The sequence below is a fragment of the Poecilia mexicana genome, unplaced genomic scaffold (assembly GCF_051168715.1).
Source record: "Poecilia mexicana isolate PSO_F unplaced genomic scaffold, ASM5116871v1 scaffold_2, whole genome shotgun sequence".
Taxonomy (NCBI): Eukaryota; Metazoa; Chordata; class Actinopteri; order Cyprinodontiformes; family Poeciliidae; genus Poecilia; species Poecilia mexicana.
Window position 1 is genome coordinate 25,991,399 of NW_028263371.1, and position 27,208 is coordinate 26,018,606.

General features: G+C 38.7%; 1 protein-coding gene across 1 annotated transcript in view; it reads left to right on the forward strand.

Moving 5' to 3' along the window:
* Window positions 1-27,208, forward strand: part of zranb3 (zinc finger, RAN-binding domain containing 3) — a 77,649-nt gene that overhangs the window by 45,037 nt on the left and 5,404 nt on the right. The window contains exons 15-19 of the mRNA XM_088013461.1: window positions 3,521-3,675; window positions 9,561-9,665; window positions 11,844-11,986; window positions 24,071-24,211; window positions 27,040-27,198. Coding sequence (XP_087869587.1) covers window positions 3,521-3,675; window positions 9,561-9,665; window positions 11,844-11,986; window positions 24,071-24,211; window positions 27,040-27,198 — 703 coding nt within the window. The remainder of the gene's footprint in view (window positions 1-3,520; window positions 3,676-9,560; window positions 9,666-11,843; window positions 11,987-24,070; window positions 24,212-27,039; window positions 27,199-27,208) is intronic.

A 27,208-nucleotide genomic window follows, 5' to 3' on the forward strand; every position in this document is an offset into this window, starting at 1 on the left:
CACATTGCAGAGCTGCTGGGTTTCATTACAGATGTAGCAGGCCAGAAGGATGGATGAGAGACTGCTGGTGTCCTAAAAACGTTTTGGTTCCAGGTTTGTTGCTCTGCAAAAAAAGAAAAAAGGAAAAAAAAAATGCCTTCGTCTTGTTATCTTGGTATTTTCAGCCCCACTGCAGCTGAATTCAGGCTGAGATCAGAACAGTTTGTGCCAGATGGAGGGAAAGTGCAGTAAGGACGACTGCAAACATAAAATTGAAGCACTTTTTTCTTTCTTTCTTGCTTAAGGCAGGGAAAAGTATGGAGAGGACTTGTGAGTGTAGATGCACAAAAAAGCTCATCAAATATATGTACTCTGAAAACCAACATATACGACTCAAACGTTTGAGTTTGTTCTGTAGAAATGTTTTGCTTAATTTACTGAAACTTGCTAATGTCTCTTCAAACAGACCTTCAAATGTCAGAGCGATTGATCTGATGAAATTCTACATTTTCAGATAAAATTATGTATAAAGTTATTCAGTAAATGCTCTAACTCACTAGAGCTTGTCATCTACGCCTGAGGTAATTATCACCTCGGTTGAAGTTTTGCCTCGTCTATAAGCCATTTTGGGACAAACTCCATCTCTTAGAAAGACTTTAGTTGCTTCAGTCCTGTGGCATCAAACTATGAACCCTCCACTTCCATGCTTGATGACTGGGATTCTCAACTTTTCAAAGGTTTTCTTATAAAGAAAAGCTGCTACTGAAACAATGTATTTACATTATTACATACAGCTGTTTGCAGATGCACTCTGTCCTGGAGTGTGGTTGCCACCAAATATTTAGACATAGACAGACTTTGTTGACATTTGAGCGAAATTTCATTGCAAGGCTCCAATGATAATAAAATGAATAAGTAAATAAGAAAATAGTCTTATATTTTGTATGAATTAGTAGTGTGTGCTTTTCAGTTTTCAGTTTCTTGGTTTTCTCTCTTTCTGCAATATGTTTCTTGGGTGTTTTTGTATTCTTGCTATCCTTTTTTCTCTCCTCTGCTCTTTTCTCCCTCTATCCCTTGAAACATCTCTCCCTTTTTTCTTTGTTACCCTTTTTTAAAGTCTTTGTCTCCATTATATTTGAAGTAAACCCAAAACGGTTTCTAATAGTTTTATATATCGCTCTGCAGCATAGTGAGCCCAAATCATGAACTCTCCACTGCCATCCCTGATAGTTGCAGGGTTTATTTTAGAGGTCAAAGCTTCTCCATATTCCACTGTAGATATCTAGAAAGCTTTGAAGAGCGTTTACTGCCAGTCTAAAATATATGTTGTTAGTTTTATGAGTTCATTTGGACGTTTATTTAACTAGAGGGACTTATCACTTGCATTAAGAAGCTGACTAAGAATATATGTTTGCAGGGTCTGGGAATATTTCCTGTATCTTTATTATGGCAGCAAACATGCAGCAATAAAAGTATTTAATTAACTTTAAATCCTTTGTGGGCAACAAAACGCATAGGAGCCTTTGTTTCATTTAGCGCCTTCATCTCCTAAGTTTCTCCTCACATTTCCTGTCTGGTACCAGAGTTGTGTCTAATAACCATAAGTGATCCGCTCTATGTAGATGCCAGCTTCTTTTTCCAGTGGATGTCGCTTGTCACACACATCAAGCTGTGTCAGTATTTTATCCCCATTAACACACACACATTCTCAGGGAACACACACTCCGACACAGCCGAGCACTAGCCACGCAGAGTGATTTAAGGCAAGTATTATCAGAGTGTTATAGGTCATTGTCTAAATGAAGCGTGGTCGAACAGTGGCAGTCTCATTTCCACCGCCTGACCTTTTCTTGCTAGATGCTGGCAGCATGAGCGAGCTACACAGCTGACATTAATGACCTGCTCACTCTCTTCTCTTTCTCTGTTTCTCTCCAGCCAGGCCTGTCATTTTATCACTCTCTTCTTCGCTCTCTCGCCATGTTTCCAGACGTTTGCTCTGTGAAATCCTTGGGTGAAGTTGTGAAAAATAAATTTGAGCTTCCCCGTCGGAAGATGCTGGCGTTACGCTGGTTGTTTTTGCTTTAGTGAGTTCGATGAAAGAAGTCAGGTCTGGATTTATGATGTGATTAGGTGTTAGGCAGCAGGCTATCAATAAAATAAAATAAAAATATGACTCATCGTAGCTAATGATACATTTAATAAAATCTTTTTATCTGTCGAATATTGTGGTTGTTTTTAGATTTAGATTTTCCACATCAGGCTTTTATTTTGTCTCTACTCATCATATTTTTTGGGTTTTTACTCTGCTTTTTGTTCTTCACATTCTCATTGAACAGCTCTTCGTCTTTAAACTCGGCCTGGTTAAATTGCCAAATATTTTCACTAAAATCTGCATTTCTTCAGGGTTTTTGGTTTTACAAATGATGTACAGTTCACAAAGTGTTCTTTAAAGAATCTCTATTTGCTTTTATAAACTCTAATTTGGCCAGTAAAAATGTGCTGCCTTTAAAAGCATAATGATAATCTACCAGTCTTGTAATCTTTAAACTACTTTGAAAGATGAATTCTTGTCCTATAAAACATAAAAGAGTTCTAATTGACTGGAGCAGGAGTCATCACAGGATCTGATCAACCAATCGGAAGAGGGTTTAGGGTAAACTGTGGAAAAAAAATATTCAGAGCTGTCATTTTAATTTAAAAATACTTATTTTCCTTATAGTTTAATCTTCACATTTTCAATTTATATATCAAACTATCCTTGTAGGCAAAATTTTGATTTATCATCTTTGTATTAACACTTAAACTGTTTGGCCAAATTAATTAATCTCAGGTGAGAAACCAACCCACGTTAGAAAAAATCTTAAGAAAATTCACTGTAAACTAAAATATAACATGGTTATTTTGGGAAATATAACTGAATGTGAATCTCCTTTCACATTTTATTCTGAAGTATCATTGAAATGAATTAAATCATTTTAGCCTAATTTAGTTTTAATTAAAAAGTGAATATCGAAGCGCTGTAAAACCTTTAACCAGACATTTAGTTGTTTAATCAGTTATATATGAAAGATGTTATTTTATCTGCAACAAACAAACATATTTCATTCAATTTTTCATTGATGATTCTGCTTAAAATATAATTTATTAGATGATCTTTGACTACTTTTGGAGAAGGACTTCAGCCATCAACATGTTGTTCATGGCTCCATCCATTGCTCATATCAAGAATTTGATTTTGGTTCAGGCAGGAGTATCAGGGGGAATAACCTCAACATTTTGTTCCAGATTCTCTCATAAACGTTTGCGAGCAATAAGCATAAATACATAGTCATTCCTCCAAACTTCCTGAATCCAGACGTTATATTTTCCCAATATTGTCTTGTGTGTAATAAATGCTAAAAGCTGCTGCGGTTTAATGCCTCTGCTGTTCAGAGCATTGCCAAAGGAGCAAACAGAGTACCAATAAAGCCAGAAAAGCCAATAATGAACCAATAATATATGCTCAGTGAGATATTAGTCAGCTCCTCTTGTCTCCCTGCAGATTGCAGAGCGGTGTCGTGCTCATCTTCTGCTGCCAATGCTAATGGTGGCGATGAAGGCAATGATGAAGGTGACGCCGCCGCCGACCAGCTCGTCTACCCGGGCCTGAAGTTCTGCGCCAGCCGGTACACCGACCGGATTTACCTCTACTCCAAGGTGCAGCTGCTTATCCTCATCTCTAGTGTGAAAAACGGTGGAGGGAGAATCATGCTTATTCTTTTCAAGTTTAAACAAATCAGTCGGGAGATTATTAAATTCTTTTTTTCTTCATCGTTTGAGGAACGTTTCATTAAAATCATCACAGCTTTACGAGCTGCTAATAGCAGCAAAGCACCTGCAGTTTTTTCCCCTCCTTCCAATTAGCCAGCAGGTCAGAGGTGAGAGCACAGCTTCAGGCAACGCTGAGGAAGTCCAAGTTTGAAAGAGAAATCCTATCCGTTTTTATATATATATATATATATATATATATATATATATATATATATATATAGTTTGACATGATTTCCTGAGGTCTCGGTGAAGCGATTTTGTTCATAACAAATAAAAAAAAATCAACAGCAAATATGTTCTGGCTTCTTACTTCAGAGGAGCGGCGAAAACAAGATTTAGAGCTGAAGTTGGGAGTAGAAAAGGTCTCGCCTGCTGGTTTTAATTTTGACACATTCTGATTTTCTTTTTCGCTATTTATTACAGTACAGTTGGAATAACATTTTGTTCTTTAAGGATGGTAGTGTTGAATCCGAAAGAAAACATCGAATGTTCCTCCTTATCTTCAGGAGGTTTTTATTAAAGATAACTAGGTGCTGCAACTAACAATTATTTTAGTGATTAATCAATTAATCGGATAAAAGAAATTGACGCATTATGCAGATTTCTCATTTTTGTACATTTTAAAGAACTTAGATTGGTACAAATTACTTTTGTTGCATTTAATAAATATGATAAGAAACCAAATAAGGTGACAATCCTCTGACAAAATCCTTTATTTTAAGAATTGAGGGAAAAACTATTTTTATTTTATAAACAAAGTGTGAATTATTTTGCAAATCACAAAGTGATATTTTTCATAATATACCTCATTTGGGTTTGATTTATTTCTCTTTGTTAATCATAATTCAAAGAGGTTTTGCATTTACTACCATGATAAAAGCTTTAATGCGCTTACAATGAGACAAAAACATACAATTAGGTGTTGGTACAATGTAACAAAGTGTAATGGCCTTCATGCTTAACACACTCACACCAACAGGAGGCTGTGTAAGCCATTTTACATGTTTTTCTTTATATGGAGATTTATTCAGCCTGTGTGGTAAAAGATAAAGCAAATGCATTTCTAAATCCATTCATATTCTTCAGCTAAATACAAGTCGAGGAAGTAGGAGAGGATTATTGGTGAGATTTAGTGAGGAGTAAAGAAGAACTTTGCTGCTGCTTCTTAAAAATATTGTTTCTGACAGTACTCACAGAATGCCTTCATCGGGGATTTTATTCACCATTTTTTAAAAAGTAAAAGAAGCAGCCCAGCAGTTTTGAATGTGGGATTTTGTCTGCTTAACACGTATTACCTGAGCTGTAAACAGCCGATGGTATCTTGAACTAAATTATTTTGGCATTAAGGACCCAAGGGTATAATCACTATTTATAAGCATTAACTTACTGCAAGTCAAGCACATCTAAATCACTCTGGCGTAAGGCCAGAGTTCAACTGTAATGTTAACACCAGGCAGCAATGGCACCTAATAGAAGGTTTCAAGGCAAAAACCACAGCTGATTTCACTCACATTGGACAAGACTTTTGGGAAAGTCTTCACTGGATTGATGAGATTAAAGTGTAACTTCTTGGAAAACAATCAAACATGAGAGCAGCAGGGAACACTATTGGTTCAATCTTGGAATTAAACAGAGAAAAGTTTAGATTGACATGTAAGGCAAATACTTCTTCATGGTATTGTAGGTTTACTGATTTGCATCTCAGGAAACCACAATATTTCTGGAACAACAAGACCAAAATAAATTGTGACAATGATTCTTGATTTTGAGGAGCATCTGTGTCCACCAGAAAGCAGGATAAGATTGGTCATCAGCAGGACTTTGAATCCATTTTTAAAAAGATGCGCATAAAGAAGTGACTTCAAACTCCAAGGATCCTTAGTAGAGTCAGAAAATTCATTTGTAGCAATTTCACAGCCTAAAGCGGTTATGTAGAAGAAAGTTAGATCATATGATTGCTGTTGTAGGTGGTTTTAAAGCTATCAAATGACACCCAGTCAAATATAAATCATTAAAAGCTATTTACAGGGTTTCCTCCAGTGTTATAAGCTTGGCGGGCCACCAGGCTTTACTTGTGCCCCCACCAGGCATTGCTTATTTACTTAAGTCTTTTTAAAATGTTTGCATTTTTTAAAACTTCATAGTTTGTGTTCAGGTGTTAATCTTCCAGTCTTTCAATAACACATGATAGTCAGGTGTTATCTTCAAATTTCCTGTCAACTTTAAACATTTTTTAACTGAAAAACACGACGGGCCGCTGGATGAATGACCGCCCTAGCACCCAAACACCGGGCTTAGTAAGTTTTCTGGGGGAAACCTAGATTTAGTTCATTTTAACCCCTGAAAAAGACTAGATTATAGTTAAATTAAGTCCATATTGAAGAAACTTTATCACAAGTTATCCAGTGATAACTTGTCTATGCCCTCTGACGATCTCCTTTTAAAACTGCTGAGTAAGGAGTCCTTAGCAAAGCTTTTGCTGCTTACCTTGAAGAAGCAGCTAAGTGCAGCGATCATCTGCAGACGTTTTGGGTTTCATTTGGTCATCAAGTCAAATGTTCTCATAATTGAACCTTCTGCTGCCTCCCTCCACCCATCAGATTAATACAAGCCGCAGTTCTACCCAAGCGTGACTCTAATTGCAGTCCTGTGCATTCTTGGCACCCTATCCGAGTGACACTTGCCAACAGACCTCGGCATCGATCGCGTTGTGATACTTAACGGCCTTTTGTTTCATTCATGAGGGCTCGAGCTCCTTCCCCGCTCAAGCAGATAAGAGACGGGAGGGTTTTAAATAGAGCGGACCAAAGCGCCGAACTGAGGAACATTTCTCCGGCGGCAATAGACAAGTGTCATGTATTCGGGACGGAGGCGATAAGCCATTGAGATAAATGTCCCCCGTTGTCGTTTAAATGATAAACTAGTGGAATTTTGGCTGCAAAGCTGTCACATTGGGATAATCCCGGGCCAGGCGTCTAATTCACTCAGGGGCATTGTTGAGTACAAAATCAGATGAAGATTTGTCAGACGGGCTTGGAGGAAAAATATCGGGTGGATTAAGTGTTTTATGTCCATTTTCCACTGGTGAAACGGTAACTGTTGCCATTTGTTTTACGTCTTTAGGATGAAAAACTACCCATTCTCTGTGAATTATTTTAAAACTTTGATGTGTTTTAGTGTTTTTTTTTTTAGACAAAGTAGAGTGTAACTGTGAAGTAGAAAATGAGAAATTATACATTTATGTATCTGTGAGCAGCAATTTTCAAGCCTTTCCAAAGATACTCATTTGGTTTTAGGTCTGGACTTTGACTAGGCTGTTTTAACACATTCAGATAGAAAAGATTCAGTCAATTACCTTCAGGTTTATTTAATGTTTTTGGTCATTTTTTTAAACTTTCCCATACACAAGTCAAAATTAAAGAAAAAAAATACATACTAGTACATAAGTTCCAATTCAGCTAGTAAAATGCCAACGAAAGAAAAAACTTTTTGTGTAAAAAAATCCCAGGCTCGCTTGTTTTTCCTCAGTCCACAGATTTTTAATAGTTTTGCTAAATGTTGGATTCTGTATCTAACTTGTCTGTTTTTTAGTTGTTTTAAATCATTTTGGTGCTCAAAGACCCTTCCGATTTTATTTTAAATGTCTTGACATGATGCCAAGCACTTTTCAGTTCCCATTTATTAGTAACATGAAACCCAAATGCTTTTTTTTGTTGCACCTGGAGCGCTCGTTTCCAAAACGCTCAGATTTAATCTCATTTGACCAAAGCATGTGGTTCTAGTTAAAGTCCTGGAGGAATTTGTTCACGTTTTTGATTGTTGGACAGAAAAGTCTTTTTCCGAGCATCGCTCTGAAACAATCCGTTGTTTTGGAGACTTTGTGACTTTCCATAGTTTTCTAACTGTGAACTGGTTTGTTACAAAGTTAACCTTGACTTAAAGTAAGTAGATAATAAAGTTGGGGATACTCTAATGAAAGACAGTGATGAAGAGCGGGTAAATGTCTAAAACTGTTTGCTCCTTCTTTGCTTGTTAGTGAAGATAGAGACGCTCTTTTTCCTCCAACATCTCGCTCTAATCCTGCTCCATGCTGTTACAGCACAACCAGCTGCACTGTTCCCCTGACTCTCCATGATATTTATTTTCCCATAATCCAAATAAACACACGGGGCTCTGAGCAGACCGCCGCAGCTCAGGAAAGACTTCCTAATGTTGATATACATCTCCAAATCCCTGTGTCGGCGGTTGGCAGGTATTAACCTTTAGACTTTATCCTTTTTCGTTTCTTCTCCGGCCCTCATCTGCGGCCCTGAAGTGGCTCCACAATGTGGCATTTCAGTGGTCAGCCTTCCCCCGCCCATTGTAAAATGAGCCCAGTGTGTGGCACAGTGGCTATTGGTTGATTGGAGTTAATTCTGAGGGTAAGTGGCTTCCCAGGCTTCAAATTGACTGTAGTTAGAGCTAATGAAACCGTAATAACTGGGAAAATGTTTTTTACTTGGGTTTTTTTTTTTCCCCCAATGATTATACTGTTACCACCAGACCGCTGCAGTGTGATTACCTATAATTACAGGAAGGTACAGTCTTACTGGTATATGCATGTTTTTCTGCCCATTCTTGATTATTGATGCTAATGCATGCAAAGTGTCACAGAAGAAGCACCATCTTCAAACGTGCGTCATAAAAAAAAGAGAGAAAACAACTGAGATCACTAACGAGCTGCTTGGTTACCACAGGAATCACCATGGAAACCAATAAAGAATAAAGTGTGGCCAGATTAGAGAACTTGAATGTAATTGGATTCAAGTTTTGTGAGTTAGTAATTAGAAATCTGATTGCTTAGCTAAAGATACCCAAAGTTTTAGTGCAAACTGAGACAGGGTACATAATGAAACTAATTGCATGTGAACTCTGCAACTCAGGATATTGGGTTTCTAATTACAGAGTGACAATTTGGGTTTTTCAGTTGGAGCACTGAATAACTGTCTTTTTCTTGTACCTACTTTTAGTCATATCTATTGATTTATTTGAGTACATTTTTACAGTTGACTTATTTGCATATTTTAGTATTGATAGATGTGTTCAAATTGTTCAAGTCATTGTTCATTTGAAATGCCCACTTGTGTGCATAAGGGTTATGTTTTGAGATTTAAAGTCATACAGGGTTTCTCCCAGTGTATTATAAGCCTGGCGGGCCACCAGACTTTACTTGTGCTTCCACCAGGCTAAGCATTGCTTATTTACTTAAGTCTTTTTAAAATGTTTGCATTTTTTAAGACTTTATTGTTGGTGTTCAGGTATTAATTGTCCAGTTTTTCAATAACACGATTATCAAGTGATATTTTCAAATTTCCTGTCAACTTTAAACTTTTTTTAACTGAAAAACACGACGGGCCGCTGGATGAATCACTGCCCTAGCGCCCAACCACCGGGCTTATCAAGTTTTCTGGGGGAAACCCTGGTCGTGCTTTGTTGTTGATTTGTAGACGGGGGTTTCTACCAATGTTGGATTAGGAGTTGTTTCAAGATGGGAAGTAGCACTCTTAATTATTTCAATCAGTGTTTTCATAAGGTCTTTTGGTTTCGTCCTTGAGAGCGGATAAGCAAACCAAAACCTGTGAATGATTGTGAGGCACCTGAGACGGGGCACAGCAGTGCATCCCTGGATATTATATGGTTTTACGATGTTTAGGACTAATATTAGTACCCACTCTCTGGTGGCCAACCATTCTTCACGCTCCCGCCAACGTCTCTGTCTCCTCGTCATTTAGGACGGAGCGCCGTTGAACTTGAGCTTCATCCCTCTGGACATCAAGCTAACCAACTGGGACGACCTGCCCGAGGCCTTCAGCCAGCGCCGGGAAAATCGAATACAGGTCTGCCCTTCCCGCCAGGCACAGAGATTGAGTGTGTGTGTGTGTGTGTTGTCTCTTTTCTTTGAAGATCATGGCCGTGTGTGTGGGCTGCAGTGCTCACACCAGAGAGATGGACCTCCTTAATTTGTCATTGCAGTGGAAAATAATTTAAAAGCAAGTTAAACTAGAGCTAATCTTTAGAGTAAAACTTGTCGTTGTTCTTCAATTGAACTTTGACGAAATCAGATTCTGCGACGACTCTAGATTGGAGTTGAAAGTTGGTTTTATCACAGGCTGCTTTAGAAATTCCCAACATTTCAGAGATAATTTAGTTCATATGGCATCCTTCAGAGATCTCTTCTTAATTCCACTGACTAAATAAAGAAGAGACGCAAGGCAGAGAGGGGGCTTATTAAACCTGCCCGATATATGCATGTGAGCGCCGAGTGAAACTAATAATACCTCCGATCAGAGAGTTGAAAGCCTGACAGATGGATGGACTGTGGGCTCTCTCTCTCTCTCCAGGGCCTGAAGGGCGTCCGATTCTTAAACGGACAGGATTACCTGAAGTCTGATTTAGGCAGGTACCAGATCTGGAAAGGTTGGAAAAGGAAAACAGAATCCGTCCGTCAGTCCATCAGTTCATCCATTCTGCCATTTATCCATCAGACCTTCATCTATTCTTCCATCAAACATCTGTTTGTATTTTATTATCCGTCCATCCGTCCGTGTTTTCCTTCCATCCATCCATCCTTCCATCCATCCGTCCGTCCATCCATCCATCCATCCATCCATCCATCCATCCATCCATCCATCCATCCATCCATCCATCCATCCATCCATCCATCCATCCATCCATCCATCCGTCCATCAGTCCATCAGTTCATCATTTTTCATCCATCCATCTGTTTTTCTTCCCTCCCCAGTCTGTGTTCTTTGCTTACCTCCATATTTAAATCCCGATCACATGAGAAACATTTTCAGTAAATAAGACCTAAAACAGCCTCTAACACCTCTGGAGATTTGATTTTGGGGGAAAGAAAAACTCCAAATTCTGACAAAAAATGTGCAGGAGCCCTGAGCAGGACGGTGATTCTGGTGTTTAGGAACAGAGGGGTGGAGGAGGCGTCTTCCTTATAGCCAGGGAGAACAGCAAAAAGAGAAAGTACGGTTTTATGAGAGTCGTTAAAGGAGACGGATCATCGCCTCAAACGACCCCGCGCGTATTAAATCCTGGAATCTGCCGCAGCGCTATCAGAGCTGCTGACAGACGTCCCACCTGTCGCGTTGTTTATGTTGCTTTGTAAAACCCAGGCGTGAGTTGCATCCATCCTCTGACCCATCATTTATGCCCCGTTACCCTCCGATTGTCCCTCCCAATCAATACCAGGCAAACAGTTTAATGTGGGCGGTGATGCGCCTTGGACAGGGAAGCAGTGCAGCGTGAGTTCTGCTGCAGCCACTGTAATTAAAGACAAAAATACAAGCATGAAATAAATTCCTATTAAAAACTCCATTTGAATGTCTAATATTTCAGTTATACTCTCTAGGCAGGACTTGAGCAGAACTGGGGAAATTTGGCTGAAAAAACAGAACAGTTCTTTCCTGCTGGATCTATTAATCATTTAAAACTGCTCATAAGTATCAGTAAGGAGATTAATTTTTCTGAATTGAAATGTAGTGATTCAAAGTGGAGTTATCTTGTTAAAAGATGCAGAAGAAGTGTCTTTAGTGCCATTTTATTTTCAAACCGGCCTGCTTTTAAATTAGTCAATTTTTTTATGAACATTTTTACCCAAATAGCTCAAAAATGTCATATTTTGACAGTGTGCATCATTCATGACGATAAACACTTCTCAAGTGTAATATATGTTGGTGAATTGCCCATTAACGTTTGGTGACCAGAGTCCTATTTGCTTCATTTTCACTGGATTTTCTTTGAATGCTCTGCTTGGCTAAAAGTATACACATCTCTCCTTTGCTTTGATGAGTTTTGTTCGGCTGTCTGGAAAACGGTCTCAGTTTGAATTGTTTGTTTTGAGCTCGAGGAGCAGCTTCAAAAATGAGAAAATGTTTTGCTTTTAGAAAAAGCTCCCGACGTCCGAGGCATCAATTTGCGATGAAGATGAAGGCTCCAGCAGCTTCAAATTGAAACTGAGCGTAAAGTGAGTTGTCGCGACTCTCTCCCCTCCCCTGCAGGTGCTGAGATTCGTTCAGGAGTGGAGCAGCCTGGCAGCCATGAAGCAGAAGTTGCTGCGGCGCAGTGGCTTTCTCTTCCACAGCCCGACCCTGGGCCTGCAGCAGCTGGCCGCCAACCAGCGTCCCCACTCCAGCACCAACAGGTCAGATCCTAACACAAATACTTAGCATTGCTACATTTTATACATTTAAAACCACTAAATTCAATGTACTTTGGTGAAAAAATTCTCTTAAACTCTTAAAATGCTACACCAAAGTAAAATCTAATTTAACTGTTGCATTCAGAAGTCAGTTTATTAGTGAATATGAATTTATTTAGTATAAATCCAGCTTTTCTGTGAAGTCCTCAAAATTCTGCATGCCATCCCTAGAGTAAAGCACGGTAGTGGCAGAATCATGCCGTAGGGAAAACAGTTCAGAGTTGTTGTGTAGCTAGTCAGAGCTACACAAAGCCCAATCCAGGAGGTAAATTTATTGGAGATTTCAAAACATTTGAGACTGCAGCAACATACAGTCAGAGCTACAAAAGGATATAATAAGCCTGGCAGCCCACCAGACTTATTTTACACTAGATCCCCCCATCCACAAAGAGTAACTACCTTTTGCAAACCACAAATTTTCCTACAATATATTTAAAGAAACATCAACTTTTAGAATGTTTTTCCTCACTTTTTCACTATTTATGCATATAAATTTTAGCATATTCATATAAATGCTAAACATTTATGCTAAGCAGTTGTTTAGCATAACTGCTGCCTCCTACCTGCTTATTTTAATTGGCTATGAGTTCTTAGGGTTTGTTTTACAGCAGTGTCATGCCACAGAAAGGCTGCTTGACGGTCCTTCAGTGTTTTTTTTTTGTCAGAAACTTGTTCATTTCGCACATGCTACCTATGCTGCCTATGCTATCTTGAGCTAGCAAAGCAGCCTTATATACATAGCATTTCAAAAACTCATTTTAACTTTTATTTTATAATACTTATTGAAAAACAGATTACATTTCATGATTAAAAATGTTTGAAAATATTTTAGATAAATTTTTTAAATTATTTTTCGGTGTTTTTTTCCCCTCATCTTCCTTCCAGCTCTCTGCCGCACAAAGCAGAAGGTGTTTAGTCTTTAGGGCCACTTTAGTGTTTAGTGTTGAAAGTTGCTAAACACTGGCCACCACACTCTGCAGAAGTTATGTAGTATGTGTTGCTCTATCACGTAAAATCCAAGTAATATTGAAGTAAAGTGACAAAATGTGGTACTCATGTAAGCCTTTCCCTCTTTTCACAAACGAGCTACATCTCCTAGCAACCAGATCAATCTAAATGAATCTTTAGCACTTCCTGTAAGATCCATTTCTCTCAAAAATGGTCAAAAATGTTCATTGGTGTCCTCCTTCCATCATTTTAAATGGGGTCCGTTCGCTAACTAAGGGCCGGCTGCTCGAGCTCCGATAAATCCATGAACCGTATCAAGGGAACGAGAACCCCGTCTGCCCCACGAACAAATCAGTAAGGAATGATTTAACAAGCCACATTCTTGTTGGTAGACATTTTAACTCTGTGTAAATGGCGAGATGAATCAGTTCCCAACATAGTGTCAGAAAACCAAGAAGCGCGGTGTTAGATTTCACAGAGAAACGAGCCGATTTGTAAATACTAACTGCCCCAGGCGCTGCGGAAAGCCTGAATAGTATCTGTGTGTGTCCATGTGTGTGTGGGTGTATCAAAGAGTGTTAGCTGAGGCATAATGGAGGACGGGATGAGTGTTGCGTGCGTGTAGATGTGCGTTCTTTTTGTTTTTTTTTGACAAACAAGCATTGTTGCTGGCACACTAATTACAGCTGGCTTGGGTAAAGGCAGGGAGAGTTTGCCAATTACACAGTGGACTCCTGTTTGTGTGTGTGTGTGCGTATGTGAGGGAGAGGGTTTCTCGACTGGGGAGCACGTTTGGGTGCATGAACCTAATCAAGGTGCGAGTAGGAGGCAATTGGCTCAGCTTGATTTGATACCTGTTTGATTTATTCACTAATCAGAACCAATCAAGCTCCAGCTCGGGCTCAGCGGGACAGTCGCTACTCACCTTCCCAGCTCCGAGACGCTCAGTTTTCAAATACTTCACGCGTTATGCACTTTGCCCGGGTTCCCAACACTCTGGATGTTTTCATCAGGAGCCACTTGTGGTGATTTATAAAGATGTTGAGAGGTGAGAGGGTTTTAATCCAGTTTGCATCCTGCCTTCTTTAAGGCGCTGCAGCTTTCAGAGTTACCACAACACGTCTTCATGGAAAGTTTACACACACTCATAATGGGAAGAATACCACATACTTATGGAGAGTTGTATATTTGTATAATTAGGTCATTTGCAGGACTGTAGATCTTGATTAGACGCTCAAGAGTTCGTTCAACCATTTGGACACCAACCCTCAAAGACGAGAGTTTGATGTATCTGGTCTAGATGTTGATTTGACATCTTTAAAAAAGTCTTGAAAGGTTTTAAACTCCTGTGTCAAAAATTAAGGCCTTAAATTGTTTTAAATGTCTTCTAAAATGTAAATTGACCTTAAATACGTTAATTTCAGGTGGCAGGATTATTTAATGTATTTTTTTCCCGCTGGACTTTTCTGTCAGGCAAATGTTTGAGTTTCACACAAACATCTGTGACTCGAGGTGATTGAGGCTATGGACAGTTAGCTGCTAATATACCCTAGCTAGCTTGCTAGCTAGCTATCTTTTTGCTACTGTAATAGGCACAAAGCCGGGTTCAGATATTTTCCTGTGCTTGATTGTAATGCAATAAGTTCCCCCAGCCATTCCTGTATTTATAGCTTCTTTGGCAAGGTTTCTACCAGAAAACTTGCTAAGCGTGGTGGTTGGATGATGTCATTCATCCAGCGGCTCGTCGTGTTTTTGAGTTGACAGGACATTTGAAAATATCACTTGATAATTATGTCAAGTTATTGGAAGATTGGAAGATTAATACCTGAACACCAAATATAAAGTCTTAAAAATGCAAACATTTTTAAAAAACTTAAATACATAAGCAATGATAAGCCTGGTGGCCCGCCAGGCTTATAAAACACTGGGGGAAACCCTGCTTCAGTCTTAAATTTCATTCAAGATGGCATTAAAAGGGTCTTAAAATTCTTAAATTTGACTTGCTGAAACAGGCAGATACCATGTTTGAAGGTGAAACGGAAGAATTTCAATGTAACTTTACTTGCTAGCTTACTAGTCCCAAAGCATGATGTTGCCTCCACCCTGCTTTACAGTTGCTAGTGTGGTTTAGTTTGTAAGCCTCACCTTGACTCCCATAATACTTGTTATTGTGGCCAAACAGCTGTAGTTTTGTCAAGTCAGGGTTGATGAAAATGTTGGAGCATATTTTTTTGGTCTGGATCCTCTTAGTACATGTTGGTGTAAAAGTAGCGTCGCTATAGTGAGGTATACTGGTATTCAAACAACTTCCAGCTCAGCCTCAGTCATTCCTGGATTTTTTAACATCCTAACCTGTTTATTTTGTTTCTAGAATCTGTCTAGACAGATAGAGTCAAATGTTGGAAACTGAATAGAGCTGGGTGAACCAGCAGAACAACCATCTCAAACAAACGTCAAAAGTATTTTTGTTAATAATAACGCAACATGGCCTCGACCTCAACCTTATTGAATCGTTATACTCAAAAGCCATGTCTGCACCAGAAATTAAATATTTTTGAATGAACTATATTTCTGCCAACAAGAGAAGAGGAAGATATTCAGCTGGTGTTATTCCAGAACTACATTGATGGCTGCAGAGTGTGGTCTATGAGACACATACAAATACAAAAAAAATCTAAATAAATTCAAATATGTTCACTCTTGTTTAACTGCATCAGCAAAAGTTGCTGTTTAAGCTAATCTTCTCTCCAGGACAGTACATCTTGAAAAACCAAACAATTGTTCACTTTGTGATAGTAGCTGCTGAATGTCCTGAAGACATTTAAGAATAATCCTAACAAGATTATTCAGACTTACAGCGGTTCCTTTGAGACCAAGTTATCTAATTTTTTGGTGTCTGGAATGATTCATACTTGCCTGATCCCACACTTCTGATTCCATAACTTATTACTTTCTTCTTCCCTAATAAAAAGCCCACACCTCTTTGACTCCACACCCCCAGCTGGAAACACTAGCCTCCCAATGTACATTGAAATCTCAAGCTGAAACTCAAATTTCAAACTGTTTTTCAAAGCAACTAAACACATTTTCACATGATGGATTGTTCTTTATATAACAAGGAAACTTGCTCTTTTTTTTTCAACACAGTATTTCAACAATCATATCAGCTGGATTTCACACTTTTCAATGTACAGTGTGTTTGTAAAGCTCATTGTTGGATTTATTGTCTTTGCATTGTTGACAGTTTAAGGTGATTCTCTTCTCTCCTTGAGACACTTAAATCGTTAGTGATATATTTTACACTTAGCAAAAGATTGGAAATAATTTAATTATTTTATATTAAAAGCTTATATATATATATATATATATATATATATGTATATATATATATATGTATATATATATATATATATATATATATATATATATATATATATATATATATATATATATATATATATATATATATATGATCAAGGCACCTGGATCATTGAATGCTTAGAGATGTACAACATCAATAGGACTCTAAGAGCCTTCATTGCAAACTCGATGGGGCTGTGGAAAACCACCCTTGAAGCCAACTGCAAACCGCTTGCACAAGTGTCCATCAAATGTGGCATATACCAAGGAGATGCTCTGTCCCCACTGCTGTTCTGCATAGGCCTGAACCCCCTCAGCCAAATCATCAACAAGACTGGCTACGGATACCGACTTAAGAATGGGGCCACAATCAGTCACCTCCTCTACATGGATGACATCAAGCTGTACGCCAAGAGCGAGCGAGACATCGACTCACTGATCCACACCACCAGGATCTACAGCACTGACATTGGGATGTCATTCGGACTAGAGAAGTGTGGCCGGATGGTTACAAAGAGAGGGAAGGTCGTCCGCACAGAAGGGGTCTCACTCCCAGAGGGAACGATAGCAGACATAGAGCACAGTTACAAGTACCTGGGAATACCACAAGCAAATGGCAACCTCGATGAGGTCACAAGGAAAGGAGCCACAGCCAAATACCTCCAACGAATAAGGCAGAACAAGATCCGTGCAATAAACAGCTATGCCTTACCAGTAATCAGATACCCTGCCGGAATAATTAGCTGGCCAATGGAAGAGATGAAGGCCACGGATGTTAAGACTCGGAAGCTACTAACCATGCATGGAGGGTTCCACCCCAAATCCAGCACCCTGAGACTGTACACGAGCCGTAAGGAAGGAGGCAGAGGACTAGTGAGTGTGAGAGCCACTGTCCAGGATGAAACATCTAAGATCCATAAATACATCAAGGACAAAGCCTCAACGGACGATGTGCTCAGCGAATGTCTCAGGCAATGGGGAACAGAGGACGAGGTGCTGGAGGAACCATCATGGGAAGACAAGCCCCTACATGGGATGTACCACCGACAAATAACTGAAGTGGCTGATATCAGGAAATCCTACCAATGGCTGGAGAAAGCTGGACTCAAGGACAGCACGGACAGTCCAGCACATAACAGCAGGGTGCAAGATGCTGGCAGGGAAAGCGTACATGGAACGACATAACCAAGTGGCGGGCATAGTGTACAGGAACATCTGTGCAGAATATGGACTGGAAGCCCCGAGGTCAAAATGGGGGACACCCCCAAAGGTGGTGGAGAATGACCGAGCTAAGATCCTGTGGGACTTCCAGATCCAGACAGACAAGATGGTAATGTCGAACCAACCGGACATTGTGGTGGTGGATAAAGAACAGAGGAAAGCCGTTGTGGTGGATGTAGCAATACCAAGTGACCACAACATCAGGAAAAAGGAGCATGAGAAACTGGAGAAATACCAGGGCCTCAGAGAGGAACTGGAGAAGGCCTGGAAGGTGAAGACCACAGTGGTGCCTGTGGTCATCGGGGCCCTCGGGGCAGTCACCCCCAAACTGGAGCAGTGGCTCAAACAGATCCCAGGAACAACATCAGACATCTCAGTCCAGAAATGTGCAGTTCTAGGCACAGCCAAGATACTGCGCAGAACCCTCAAGCTCCCAGGCCTCTGGTAGAGGACCCGAGCTCAGAGGATGAAAGAGACCACCCGCGGAGGGTGAGAGGGGAATTTTTTTTTTTTTTTTTATATATATATATATATATTTCTTAGCTTTTTTAATCTTTTCATAATTCCTGTGTTGCAGCTTTCCAAGTTTGCTTAAGCTGTTGCAGTGGCTCATTAAATATCTGTAACATCTGATTGGTTTTCTTATATAAATAGTCAAATTTAGTCATATTGAAATTTTTTCCCCTATAAGCCCCGCCCATTTTTTATGGATGTATAGACCATGAAATAATTAAATAATGAGATGATTATGTAAGATTTTTAGAAACAGAATTGTTTTTATTATATAAAAATTGATTTTTTTTTTATTAATTAACTATAAAACACTTAGTTGACCATTTAACTATCTATTTGTTTATTGAATTGTGGCATTATTAGACCTCCATAGATTTCCAGCTGCTTCTAATAATGAAAGGAGCTTTGCTGGTATAATATTACAATCTTTCCAGAGTATTAAATTGGTTCTGTGTACCTGGGTAGAAACATGAATCCGTGGTTTTCCAACGCGCTTAATTAGATTGTTAATATGCAGTCAGTTCACCTCTCAGGTGTTTTAATATTAAGGATAATTGGTCTGCACATGTCCAGTGTGATTTAGAAACTCTTTGTTTCCTTCACATCAAAAAACCGACTGAGAATATCTCCCGTGTGCCGCCGAAAATAAGGCTGCAGAACGTGCGTACTGTGAAAGCAGCAATCAACCAGGCAGCTTCAGCTGGGCCACACCGAAGCAGCAGCTCGTTAGTTTGATTTCACACAGCTGAGCCGGGTCCTGCAGAACCGCCTGGACGTAGCCTGACGCTCTGTCAGCCTCCCACTGCCGCCATGACCCTGCAGCGGCGTGCCTGCAGCTGAGCGTCAACCGGCCATCAGTGGAACGTCGCCTCCAAATGATGCGGTTGACTGCTGGGTTTTGGCTGTGCTGCTTCCAGGCCTGTCATAATAAACAATAAATCAGTTCATCGCATGATAAATTAAAAGAAACTCAATAGTTTTCATTGCTTGATTTCTTTTTTTTTTTTTTTTTTTACCAAAACCTAGATGACAAAAGTTGCCAGTCTGATGCTTTGGTCTCAACTATCCCTTCTTTGAAAGATAATTTGGTTTAAAGAGATTTTATTTGTTGTTTCTGTTGTTTTCCTTATTTATTTTGGATTTTTTAAATGTCTTCCAGTTCCAGTTTTAAATGTTGATTAGCATTTAAAGTTTATTGACCTTTGAGAATGTGTTCTTGCATTATTATGATATTATTGTTATTGTATTACTTGAAAATGGTCTCAAAACAACAATATTATCATTTATCGCAATAAATTTGTTATTGTGACAGGCCTAGCTGCTTTGTTTGGTTTTCAAGCCTTTAAATTCACTTTAGGTGTCAAAACTATAGAAGAAAATATTGGGTATATTACTAGATCTTTTTGGGAAACATATATGCATTTACTGTGGTGCTCATGTTGCCTACACATAGCTGTTTTTTAGTGGCTCTTATTGTTAAACAAACTTGTGTAAAAGTGTCTGTAACTAGTTTTCAAAGGGTCAGTTTTATGACTATAACTTCAGTTGTTATAAAGATACTATAAATATCAAATATTACTTAAAAGAAATTTTACTTCCTACTTCAGCGTTTTGTAATTGGGTCACTGTCTCTTTAAAAAGTCCTCATCACAATGTCGCTCCTCTATTAAAGCTTTAACAACGTTTTTAATAATTGTTTTACCGAGAAGTGGCTCCTGCAACAAGGTCAACAGTTCTCCCAGGTGTTTGCTAATTGCTGTTGGCTAGTCTGAAGGAGCTGAGAAATGTCTCAAAGGCATTGCTTGTGTTTTGTACAGCTGAATGGTTGCCAAGGAGATTTAAGGATTTCTCAGGGAACAGAAATGTTAAAAGTTGAGTCAAATTATGATCAGATCAGTTTTGATAAATTAAGACATGATTGATTTTTATAAGCATTAAAACAATGTAATAAATAAGCTCAAACCCAATCAAATAGTAGCAGAAACTCTGCAGCTCCATAGAATATAATTGGAAGTTACCAAATTAGAGAGCATTTTCTCTTCTCACTGGTATGAATCATAACAGGAAGTATAATTCATCAGAAAGGGGCAGAAGTCAAATCAGTATACAGAATTACTGTCCTGGCTCCTGGCTGCATTAAAAAATGCAAATATGCTCACACATCCACGCTCTCCCAGCAGCGCAGTTGGACTCCAGTTTAGTATATGGTATCTCGTTTCATCCCGCCTCTGTGCTGGGACCGTTTGAAGCAAAGGAAGCTCTTGTGTTTGATGAAGGCTTTACCTTTTTCCTCATCTCCCTACAGCTTCCAGAGAAACTTCTCCACTTTGATGTGTCTCTCCTCCACTTTCCGCCTGCTGCCATCCATCTTCGCTGTGTTTTTTTCTTCTCCTTCTTCTTCTTCTTTTCCGTATCGTTCCCAAAGAAGCGTTCTGGCCAGATGGAGTTGGTGTAAATGCATATAAATGTTGCTGCCAAGCCTGCAGGGCCAAGTTAGAAAAAAATAAAGAAAGAGTTGTACAGTGGCAACACCTTCCAATTAACATGAAAAAGCAAGTAACTCATTCGGTCTCAGTATATTTATCTCATCTGTGGCTGAAAATTTGTTTTCGTATTAAGGCATTATTAAATTAATATTTTTCTGTGTTTTCTCGGAGAGGCGTTCTGTTCATCGATTTTTGTTACACCCGTTTCAGGGCCACTGCGAGTCTGGCTGCTGTAAAGTTTAATCAAAGCAAATCCAAGAATTGACACAAGTGTCAGAACAAATGCTTGGAAGATACATTAATTATTGATCTGCTCCGCAATTAGTGAACATCTTCATCACCAGAGTTGATTGTCTGTAAAATGGTCACACCACCCTGTAGATGCCTCTTAGCCTCGTCTTTTTAATTTGAATTTTTGTCTTCTCTGGCTTGTTATCTCACAGATAAATCCATTTTTCTCTGCTTGATACAACACAGTTAACGCTGAAACATGACCAGTTATTTTCTCCTTTCTCCTTTTGTTTTTTTTAACACTTAACTGCTATGCGTTTTCAATAGAAATAACCTTTATTGTCTCTCAGTTGGGACATTCAGGTGTACAGAAGCTAAGAATAGTATGTACGATAGATTTGGTTATTATGTGCACGTGTATTTGTGCATAAAAACAACAACACAGGAAGAATTATGCAAATAACAGCAGGGATGTAAAGACATATTGAGTTTGGTATAATCAGCACTGGTTATACAGTCTAATAGGGAAGAAGGACCTATGATAACGCTTATTTGTGCATCTAGGATGCAGCATTTTGTATTTGTAAAGAGTTTCTATTACCTATTTGCCTCCCACTTAGCATAAACCAGTATGAAAGTCTCACAATAAGAGATAGCCCGGTGGTTGGGCGCTAGGGCAGTCGTTCATCCAGCAGTTCGTTGTGTTTTTGAGTTAAAAAATGTCAAATATCATTTGATAATTATGATTGAAAGGCTGGAAGATTTACACCTGAACACCAACTATAAATGCTTAAAAAATGCAAACATTTAAAAAAGATTTAAATAAATAAGCAATGCTAAGCCTGGAGGGGCACAAGTAAAGCCTGGTGACCCGCCAGGCTTATGAAACACTGGGAGAAACCCTGATGATGTATACTGGGTGTGATTGTGATTTTTTTTTTTTTAAACAGAAAAGTAGCACATGTTCCTGCTTTTGCTAAAATAACATAACATGGTTCTGGTTCTGCTATGCATCCACAAAACCAGAACCAAACATGGAGAAGCAGCATTCAGCTTCTATCCGCCATAAATCTGGCATTAACCTCCAGAAAACCAGAAAACTTTAGAGTAGCCTTTGATTAGTAGTAAGTGAAATATTGATCAACATATTTAATGTAATGTTTATTTCTGGTTTCATAACTGGTGACTGATGATTTTATCATGAAAAGCACTATAACAGTGATTAATTACAGTTAAAACATATGTGGTATTTATTTACTGGTATGTTCGTACACTGATGTGTGTAAAAATATAGAATAAACACCTGCTAAATTAAATCGGACTTTAAAATTCACCAATTTTGATTTATAGAGCCCTTTTTCTCTATAGCTAAGCATAACATAAAGTTTGTTTCAGAGGTTATAAACAGAACAACGAACATAAAGCCATAGAAATTGTCAATATATATATATATATATATATATATATATATATATATATATATATATATATATATATATATATATATATATATATAAATAATAGTAGGAATAATATTGATAACCAAATGAGAAATTAATCAGTTCTGGTGGAATATAGCTGATATTAACCTAACAAATATGTTACTACAAAAAGACATACCATCTTCTAAGATTGATATCTTAGTAAATGCATTTTTATAATATTTAGAGAGAAGTAGGTAGTTTTTCTTTTCAAAGTGTCAACATGTTGTGGCCAGACAAAGGCTTTGACACAACAGTTTTAGTACGTAGGTGGTGAAACAAAAGAGTATTTTGTCATTGTATTTGTACTTGCCTGCAGAAGGAGCAGAAATAGCGCGCCGCTGAGCTTCTGCAGAGCTCATAGAAGAGAGGACGGATAATTGCTCTGTGGAGACCGTTCGAGGGGTTGTATCATCCCTCTGTGGAGACCCCTAATGTTTGTTCTGGATATTTTTGATTGGTCACTTTTCTCTAAAGACCACTACAATTTTCTCCTGTCCAGAGCAAACATCTCTGCGCCTTTTTTCTGCCGCGGTATTTTGTCTCAACTCTGACACGCCGGGGTCATTTTAATTCTGCCAGATTGGCGTGTAAAGTTGTGGGCAATTTCAGCTTTCATGCCTGGCATCTGTATTACAGGGGCCATGAGAACCCGTGTAGGGAGAGAGGGATTAGATTAGATGATTGACGATTCCTGTGGGGAAATTAGATTTCAGCAGCAGCAATAGTAATGGGATTCGCAAGGGAAGAAGACAAACAGAATATATGTGCTCAGATGGAATAGGAAATAAGAAATAGAATGGAAAATCTGAGCATTTAAGCACAGTTTGGTCCCTCTGAGGTAATGATTTTGAGTTTTACCTCTTATGTGGCATTTGTTGCTAAATTATTGCAGACCAGAGAGGATGACTAAAATGTCCAATCATATGTAACTAGAGCTATTGCTGGCCAGAGACGGTTTAGGTGTTCATTTTACTGCAACTACTCCCCAATGCTTCTGAAACAGCTGTCATCATCAACCTGTTATGTACAGGGACATTGTAGGTAGAAAATATATATTTGTGAGAAAAAATTTAGAAATTTTTAGATTAATGTCAGACCATTTCTAGAAAAAAGATGGAAATTTCTCTCCCCCAAAGTAAAATATTTGTGAGAAAAAAACTCAAGAATTTTGAGATTAATCTCAGAAATATTTGACTCTAAAAGTCAGACTTTACGAGCTCAGAAAATTTCTAAGATTTTTTTTGTTTTGTTTTGTTTTTTTATTAAATTAAATATATGAAATTAATTGCAAATTTTCAAGTTTTGAAACTCAGAAATTTCCACTTTTTTTTCTATTTGGAAATTTTTGAGCTCCAAAAATTTTGAATTTGCTAGAAAAAGAGGCAGAAATTTTGAGTTTAACCTCAGATATTTTCTAGAAAATATTTGGAAATTTTTTGAGCGTGTGAAGTCGAAATTTTGGAACATTTTTCCAAGTTTCAAAAGTTGACTTTTAGATCTCAGAAATTTCCAAATTCTCAAAATTAAACAAAAGAAAAGAATCTTGCAGATTTACAACATTTAGTGCACAGAAATTACCACATCTTTGCTAGAAAATATCTAAGATTAATATCAACATTTCTGAGTTTTTTTCTTGCAATTTTTAATAATTTCTCGCTCAGAAATTTCTAAGCCTTTTCTAGGGTTTGTTGGCTGAAATTTACTGCTACTCCTTTTTTTGGTATCTACTTTGGCCCTAATAAGCCGCCATAGTTATGTAACACCTGCAAATCCACTATTTCCAGGTATCTGAGCAGAGAAGAGGTGGCCAAGGCTTCCCTCAGCAAAGCCCGGGAAGAAGGAGGCGGCGTCCGTGTGGTCACCAAGGAAAACTTCTTCACAAAGAGGAGATCTGGCAATCCACAAACACCGCCTGCTGCAGCGAGGTTGGTTAAATGTGGGTGGATATTTTGCGTGGGATAAGGCTCCTTAAAATCTTAAACAGCATCTTCCATACTGTAATTTTGACAAGATTTATTCAGCACTTGCAGGGATGACGTGTTATAAGTTGATCGGCTAATATATCTGATCTTTATTATGGTTTGCACATAAAGGTGGATTGTCTTATATGGTTTCCACTTCGGGATTCAGACTGTTTTCCTTTTCTCCCCCTCAGTCGTCTCCATGGAGATCCGCGTGGCAGAGGCGCAAAGGCCTGCCGAGTGTGTTAGTACAGTAAATATAGCCCATAATACAATCCACCCATTTAGATGCAGCAACCAGCTCACCCCAGGAGGCAATATTTCTATGGAAACCTAAAGCAAATACTCCATCTCTCACACAAATACACAGCATTCACAACAACTGCTGCTCCACACAGAGAGAGTTCATGGTGTGCCTGAGGGGCGCTATTTAGGATTAGTGCTTTAGCTCAACATACAGCTTTAACTTCGTCAACAAAGCTCAAGAGTGTGAAAATGCAGGGCTCAAGCTAGCATCACTGTGTCAATCAAGGAAGTGACGGTGTTGAAATGAGAGCATTTCAAATCACGTTATGCTGCTGGTTTTGGTTCTTTGCTTTCGTACGCATTCTTTGTAAAAGATGCAAAAGTCAGGGAAAGTAATCTCTATTGTTTCTGTTATTGTAGCTGAGAAAAATGTTCATGTTTAACAGTCCAGGTTTTAAAAATCTGAATATTCTTCTCAGGCTTTAAATGGATAAACCGTAGAGAGATAATGCATGTCGCCTTCAAAAATTCAGAAAAAAAACCTGTTACATTTAACAAATGAGAGAAAGTAATTCGCAGCAAGTTTATGTTTTTCAGAAAAAAATGCAATACAGAGGTAAAATACTTTGATTTTTTTTTCCGTCTAAGTGAGACTGCAGAAAAATCCACAATATATATATTGCAGCTCAAGTGAGATTCGTCTAAGTTTGAGTCTCACTTGTTTGTGGAAAGAGAAGTTCTGCCTGTTTTTGACAGCGTTCTCCTGCCTGCAGTAGCACTAAATCTCCTTCTCCAGCAGAATTTGCATCAGTCTCGTTGTGGCTGCCAGATCCCAATCTAAGCCTACTGTACTGTTATTCAGTACTTATTCATTTATTCAGTTTTATTAACATAATTTGTTTACATTTCTCATACATTTGTTCATTAATTCCGGTGAATAAAACCTGTAATTTCCTCTTAATTATTTCAACTCTGCATCACCGGTGTGTCCACAGGAAGCAACAAATAAATTAAAATGCCTTTTCATTGACAGCTGGACCTGCCCTACTCTCTCTGGTTTCCTTTTGCTACAGAGCATCAGAGACGAGCTGAGGTGGTAAACATTAGCATGCTGTGCGCCGTTTGCTGAAGGCATGTTGTGTGATTTCCGAGGTTTAAAGAATGAATTTACAGAGAGTTGCCCCATGCTGCTCTGCGGCGCACATTCTCCACGTACAGGCATGAATTTAAATTAAGCTAAATATAAAACACATTGCTAAGAATTCGGGTTTTGTTGCCCCTTTCAGTTAAAATTGAAGTTTTCCAAGGTTTTCTTGACCGGCTTCAGATTGGGGACACCAGTAAATAGTCTATTTCTGTATCCCTTTCATCCACTTTACTGTACTGGCACTGGGTTCGTCTCTTGGTGCTTCCAATTTTTTGGTATCTTCACAACTTTGAAGCAGCAAGGTTCCTTTTTTTAGAAGGTTTTCTTCTCTATTTCAATGATTGCATTTCCCTCTGTAGTGCTGTGTCTTTCTGGCTCTTTGTTCCCGTCTCTGTCTATCTGAATTGTAAACCACGGGGAAAGAGAATTCAGTCCATCTGTCCGCTCCAATGTGGCTCTAGCACCCTGCTGGGAAAACATGGCAAATACCCAGATTTGCTGTCCCCTGCCAAAAGGACAAGCATGCACACACACACGCATACACACACACACACACACGCATACACACACACACACACACCCCCACACACACACACACACACACACACACACACTCGGATTGTTGCTGATGATACATCAGCTTCATGAATATAAACAGTCTGAAGGTATTTCACAGACTGCAGCTATATGCCACCCCAAGTCTGTGTTTGCAGAAATGCTTTGATTTCATTTGTATTGGATGAAAATGTGTATTGAATTGTTTTCACTGCTCTACTGATGCTGAAAAAGCAGGAATTTAGAAGACTGGTGTAAGGTGGCTTCACTTTGTGTGCTGCTGCAGCAGTCATCTTAATAAAAAGATTAGATTGCACACAGTGTTTTGCTTTTCAGTAAAAGCATCTCATATGTTTTCTGATGCGTTTAATAGTTTGGTTACTTCTCCATTATCTCACATTTAGATGCTTCAGTGTATAAATAATTATGTAAATTATTTACATAATTTAAAATAGAAGTAATCTGACGTGTCAATATCAATTTTATCTAATTTCAATTTATCTTTAGGACCTATAAATAACAAAACAATTATTTCAACTTATATAGATATGTATATATATAAAAAAAACAATTTTCTCAATCATACCAAAATTATTGTCATCCCTTCTTTAATCTATGCAGCTTGAATAAGCAGAGTGAACATATCTTTGTTAAAATCTAGTTTTGTTTTAAATTTCTGGTACTGGAAATTTGCTAACATTGAATCTTCTGCCCACACTAATAGCTTCTACACTGAAGAGTGCTGCTGAGTCTGGTGTAAAAGCCGGTTTCTTGGTGATTTTCTAATCTTTATGTAATAAAGCTCTGTTTTGAAGTACATCTTTCTTCTCCTTGAACTCTGCAGACTGGACCAGGAGTCTTGCAAAGCAGAAGATGAGCAGCCATCTTCAGAGCCCAGCTACCTGCAGGCTGTGGACAGTCAGGGTGTCCCTCTGTGCCTCTCCTGCCAGCAGGCCTGTCCTACCACAGGTGGAGCTTGGGATACTCGATTCTGCAGCCACAGGTACAAGATT